Genomic DNA, 6,346 nt, shown 5'->3' with positions numbered 1-6,346 from the left:
ACCCGTCCTCATTGCTTCCCTCTTCTTCTCATGCTGTTCTCTACGTTTTCCTACAGCTCGCCTCTATTTCCAGTGCGCTCATCCATTGCTGGCAATGCTGGCAATGGATGAGCGCACTGGAAATACGAGTGAGCTGAAGGAGAACGTGTAGTACAGCATGAGAAGAAGAGGGAAGGAATGAGGGCGGGTCGGTTTGGTGGGGGTGCAACTGGGGGCAGGACAAAGTTCCCCACGTGCGGTAAAGTTTACATGTTTGCTGCGGACTATACCACAGTTGCACTGGTTTGGTTGCGGGGGCTTCTGGGTCAGACTACACATAGGAATCCAATCTGCGTAAGCTGTTTATTGCAAAAATCGTTGTGCGCAAGATCTCTAACGTGTTGTTGACAAGTGACCTCATATGAGGCTACTTTTCAACTTATTTTTCCTCAACTTGTGCCTGCTCAACAGGAAGGAAAAAGATACTCTCGCCACCGCAGTTGACTTCTGCGTTGCTGAAGGAGGGGTTTTGGTGAGATACAGACGTGTTTTCCAGCCGTTTTTAGAATGCCTGAAAAAGAAGCCTTTTTGACCAACCTCAAAACGTTATGTGTTGGTATCTCGAAACCAAGACGAGTGTTTAAAATGTCAACCGGAAATTGAAACTTGATTAGATTCTTAGTCATTCGGTGTATTGACAACTGCTACCCTTGGGTATCCCAACGTTTTGCAATATGTTATAGCCGAGGGCATGTACGTTAAAGAAATGGCGTCCAAAGTGATTTTATAAAGTTTCGATTATATTTTTGCAAAAAAAAGCTGGCCTCACGTGAGTGAGGCCATGTCTGACCTCATTCGTACAAAGTACTGTACAAGTAAGGATGAAGGATTTCTTCTTCGTTCCTGAAACACGGTATTGTGAAACACGCAGTCTCGAGCTCGGCGATTCCTGCAGATCCGTGGACGGTCAACAGACCTGAGCCTGTAGTGGCATTACTGATACAGTGCGGTATCCCACACCAAGGGAGGCAGAGCAATACTACTCGTACGTCCTACTGTAACGACTTAAGGAGCATGTGCAAGGGCGTCATCTTTTTCCTCTACAGTATTCTGATATTCTGATGGCGAACACGGGAGGGCAGTGGCATGGAAACACGTACACAGTATATTGTTCATACTGCACACGTACAGCAGGTGTGCCAAGGCATTTTTTCTTTCTCTTTATCACATGATAGGAGGGGGGGCATACACACTAATTCATACTGCAGATTTTATGTGTAGACTGTTTATGGTACTGTATGCACACGTGTGAGGCGGAGGAGGCTTGGCAGGACAACTCGCGGGCAACTCGCCACGACCATGGGGCTTATGCGAACAGATGCGATGCCCATGCCATGGCCATCGCGTCTGTTGGCAGGTGACATTCCCCCACAAAGTTGGCGGGAAGTCGCGAAAGGAGAGACACAATTGGGCCAGATGAGGTATTCTGAATTAAAGAAGGGCAGGTGTGGAAGGCAAGAGCCATTTGCGCCGTTGGCCGTCCCCGAGTCTCCCGGTCCGGATGTTTGCATTCGCTGCGGTGTTGCAACAGTTGCGATCATTATGTCGCGCACCAATAAACACACGGTACAGTATCGTGCCCATGCGGCGCTCTTGGCCACCGTTGTGTCAAAACAAATGCTCCCGTAGTTTGTCGAAAAGACAGACACCTCAATAACTGCTAAACTAGAAATTCTTTTACTGTAGGCATTGGCACGGCACTCAAGAAATCCCCCGGACTGCCAGGCGATCTCAGCAAGGGACCTGGGTTGCAGAGTAGCGATGGGAACTTTCTCCCTCACTACAGTACTGTACGGCAGCAAAAAGCTCTCTCGTGCTTTTATGCAACCATCAAACGTATGTGTTAACGCCTGGGTGATCCGATCCCGCTTTGTACCGTACTGTGGTTGCTGTTGGGTTTTTCGAGGCCCTGCCTGTCAGACACAATGTAAACAAAGCGCAGGTGAGTACGTGTATAACATAGAAACTTCTTGAATGCATCTTCAGCCCATTACGTATCATAGAGCATTTAACACTACAGTATTTCAACATCCGATGATACACTGGAAGCCGATGAATGAATTGATTTCCAGTAACCGTACTGCCCACTGCGAGCAAATACAGCAAAGTGTTGTTACCATCACCGATCTTGCTTGCATCACAATGTTTGTTGGTCCTGGTGTCGTCAGTCCTCGACAGCATTAAGAGACTGTGAGACTACTGGTGAAACTAACCATTTCCGCCCCCTTGCAATACCAATCAGAATGACCAACGGTTCTGCCTCTTCTTATTTCAACCTACTCGAAAACCATTGATCGCGTGTTGAGACCCAGCAGAGAGCGGCAACAGAGCCATGCATAAATCCAGAATAGTCGAACGATACAGTATGTTGCCGTTCATGTGGACGGCCCCTCTCGTCAACTTTAAACACCCTTGAAGCGATCTTGATTCCTACACCATCGAACAGGCAAACAGCATGTTCGTCAATCTCCGTATTTATTCATTACATGTATTGGACAAGCCCCACCCTCGCCGTTCTCTCAAGAGCATAATCTCTCCGTTGTTACTTGCGTGTCCCAGCTGACCGCGCCCTCACCATGAACAACCTCATTTCCTTCTCCCTTCTCATCGCCTTAACCATCGCCCAAGCCATAGCGGAGTGCGTGCAACCGACCGGTATTTCGAATCCATCTGCGTATGCAGCGCTACCACCCAACAGCCCGTCACCAGCGGATGCTGTCTTTTTCAAGCACATTTTGCTGGCGCGTGTGGAGATTGCAAAACGCGAGCCCCCAATCCAATTTTACTACGTCCAAAACATCGTTTCTACCCTGTACAATACTATGGGCTCCTTCGAGGAACTCGCACTCGATGCTTGGGGAAACGATCAGCCGGTCAGGTTTTGCAACGACTCGTCGAATTTTGCTTTGTACAGAAGCGTCGCCCTGGCGTACATTACTCATATGTGCTTCTCAAACTCGTTTCCCGAACTGCGTGCTGAATTCGATTCTCTCGTGACACCGTGGGGTATCAACCCAAAGTTGTGCACTGACTCGTCCAAGCCGAACGCTTGTGGAGATATCAATACCCCATGGGGCCTTGCATTCTTGCGGTACAGGCAATTTCTCGACTGGACATCGCGCGACGGATGGAACAGGGACGGGGCTATCAGCCGTGAATATAATAGAATCCCGTTCCAGGACTGGACTCAGGACCCGTATGTCCCTGAAAACACCCCGTGGGAACTCAAAAAGAAGGAAAACTGGCAGCCTCTTATGGAGGACAATAACATAGGCTTCTTGTTTTATCAAGAGCATGTCACTGCGCATATTGGGCAATACGGGCGGTCTCTCTACGTCGATGATGAAGACTATTGTTCTGCTGAGGCCCCGAAGCCGAAGTATAAATACGATGAGGAGCTCAGGGAACTCATCAGGCGTTCGGCCGCAATGGCACAGGATGATGTTGCTAAGGCGAAAGTTCAGATATTTGACAACAAGTTCTCTTCCCTAGTGTTCCTCCAAATTGACTTGCTCTTTGCGAACGGCTTTCACGCAGACTCTTGGAAATTCATCGAGGCCGATACAATAAGTGCGGCTGCCTTGTATGAATCAGTTATGCTTGTTTGGAAGGAGAAGATCGCCCATGACGCCTGTCGGCCGCCTTCACGCATGGTAAGGGATCTTGCTGGTCAAAAGATATTCGCGTATGCCGGGGCTAATCAAGGTAAGAAGCAGATGCGAGCGGAAGATTGGGAACCATACATTCGTACCATGCCGCATTCGGAGTATCCAAGTGGCAGTGCATGTTTCTGCGCAGTCTTTGCGGAGTCGATGAAGCTATTTTTCGGTAGCGACAATTTTCTGGCTAATGGAAAGCCGTCCCCGTTGTCTCTGAAAGTAGCGGCTGGACAATCCCTTGTAGAACCGGGAAGACCAAGCGCAGATGTGACTCTCGTATACAATTCATGGAGCGCTGTTGCCGAAGATTGTGGGAAATCACGGCTTACTGGCGGGATGCATTTCACAGCTTCAGTGCCTGCAGGAGCAGCACTTTGTGCACCGTTCGGAAGGCGTATGTTTGATGTTATCAAGGCTCTGTCCAGTGGAAGGAAGGAGGGCTTTATTCAAGACTTCGAAAAGCCTCTGCAAATGGAGTCGAGATGTCGAAAGAGGAGAAGATAGCAGGCAGGCGCGTTTGTACAGTTTAGAAGGAAATCGTATGAGCTCTACACAACTCATATGAAGTATTGGGGATTTAGGGGTTTTAGTGATGACACGTATTCCCGTAGAAACGCAGCGAGAATAATATTAAAGAGGTGCGTGCAGCAAGAACGAAAGACACAGTATACAGTAAATTTATGCCGTATAGCATGTCGAAATGTCGCGCACGCGCATATATACTGTGAGATATTTTTAGGGAAAAATTGCATTTTACTGTAGAGGGAGATTTTATTCTGTAGTCCGAGATTTTATTTGAATTTTAGAGAAGCGCACGCGGACGGCCCGGCGGAATCCGGGCCGGATGCGTGGACGCTTCTGGAAGGAATTTCGTAGAAATAAAAGAGAGAGGGTGACGGGCGCTGCGGGGAAGGGAGGAGACCAGTCGGCCAACCCTCACCACGAACGGCACGCTCCCCAGAACCGCCTCCCCCATTTCACCGACAACATATACTGTACGGCGTATTTGATATGATAACACCATCCAAAAGGTGCATGCACAGTTTGGATATTGATATCCCGCGTGCTTACAGAACATGGGCTCTAAGCTTACCGTCCCCGCAGACGGCAAGCTTACATGGACCTATCTGTACTACGCGCACGTCCGCGCTTCCCACGCCCGGAGATAGAACAATAAACAACTCGAGCAAGCAATTCTAGGCTACTCTAGTCTGCGAAGGCACATGCCGGAGCCCGTTCTCACCCTTGAAGGCGCAACGCCGGATCACTCACCCCCCCCCCTCTATTTCCCTTCTCATACTATCATTTCCCCCTTTTTCCCGCGCGCCAACCCCTCTCTCTGATCGTACCGAGAGCAGTGCACGCGAAGCACAAGGCCCCTTTCGACGACAATCCGGATTCGAGGGGTTTCCTTGTGATTCCCACCCCGCTTACGTCTCCTTTCCGACATACTAGGAGATGTCTCAGGTTGGCTCTTCCGCCACCGATGGTCCGCCCGCCGCTGACAATGGTCAAACGACCGCTCCGGTCATTGTGACGAAAGCCAAGGCCTTTCAGATATACTTCCGGCTTCAGAAGATGGCGAAGTGCGTCCAAGATGAGGATTAATTTCATCGTCAGTACCTCGGGGTCGCCCGGAATGTGCTCGAACTATTCGCGGTTCCGCAGAGCTCTGGAACTACCGCTGCCGTTATGCCGGACCCTTTGGAGGTATGCGAAGCCATGTCAGATATGCTTCCTAGCCCCTCTTCCGTCTTCACGGCCGACTACTTCAACCACCCGGTCTTCCCACTCAAGGTTTTGTACAGCATTGCCGATCTATTTGGGTTGGGTGGAATTCCCGGTGACTTCTTGGACCAAGTGTGCATCAGAGATCACGAACGCGCCCACAGGAGCATCATGATCCAAGCCTTGTTTGCCTTTGTCCATGGTTTGGACCCCAGCTCCACCCGCTCTGTCATAGACAGATTTCAGCAGGCGCGTTCCCTTCCTTCTCGACGAGCTCTCAATACCCACATGATAGCAACTGCGCCCGCGACCGAAGATCCTATTAAGGCGCCAGGAACCTTACCCCCCGTACGCCCCCAGCAAGCTCACGGCCCCTCATGGCTCTAGAAGCGGAGCAGTTCACTTTGACAACCGCTTCAATCATGGCCATGAACGTGCCACCAGTCGTGACCTGGCGCCCAACTCGGCTTCAGGGGACATGCGCCAGAGCGGACCCGTTAGATTTGACCAGCGCCCGCAGAACGGCCAAGGCTATTCTCCGACTGCGCATGAACCCAACATGGACACTGGTGACACTCGCAAAGCAAACTACGTGCACCAGCAGTTCTCTGGTCGGAAGTTCAAGGGAGACCTCAGTCAGTCCGTGGACCTCCTGCTACGTGACTACGAGGCATGCGCACATCACCACCGCCTAAGGCCTGCTCAGAAGGCGGAGTACTTCATGAATGTCCTCGAGGGCCCTGCTCGTACCTATTTCCTCAACAATTACGCTCAAGGAATGGCTTATGAGCAGGTGGTTGAGCTAATGAAGCGCCAGTACGACAGCTACTCACGCCAGCTCCAGGTCCATTCCACCCTTGAATGTCTCAATTTAGACACCTTCATGTCCACTCGCTCTCTGACAACCCACTCTGATGGCC

At 50.5% G+C, this 6,346-nt stretch overlaps 1 protein-coding gene across 1 annotated transcript; it reads left to right on the top strand.

The window, feature by feature from the left end:
* Nucleotides 1–2,615: 2,615 nt before the first annotated feature.
* On the top strand, nucleotides 2,616–4,202 carry CHC_T00008578001 (PAP2/haloperoxidase-like protein). The gene has a single exon (XM_005711624.1). The coding sequence runs from the start codon at nucleotides 2,616–2,618 to the stop codon at nucleotides 4,200–4,202; it is 1,587 nt and encodes a 528-aa protein (XP_005711681.1).
* The last annotated feature ends 2,144 nt before the right edge of the window (nucleotides 4,203–6,346 follow it).

Source organism: Chondrus crispus, genomic scaffold, assembly GCF_000350225.1.
Source record: "Chondrus crispus Stackhouse genomic scaffold, scaffold_90, whole genome shotgun sequence".
NCBI classification, from domain to species: domain Eukaryota; phylum Rhodophyta; class Florideophyceae; order Gigartinales; family Gigartinaceae; genus Chondrus; species Chondrus crispus.
This window is presented reverse-complemented; position numbering and strand designations above follow the sequence as displayed.

Excerpts from the sequence above, each read along its gene's own strand:
- CHC_T00008578001 (XM_005711624.1), top strand. The coding sequence starts at position 2,616 with ATGAACAACCTCATTTCCTTCTCCCTTCTCATCGCCTTAACCATCGCC.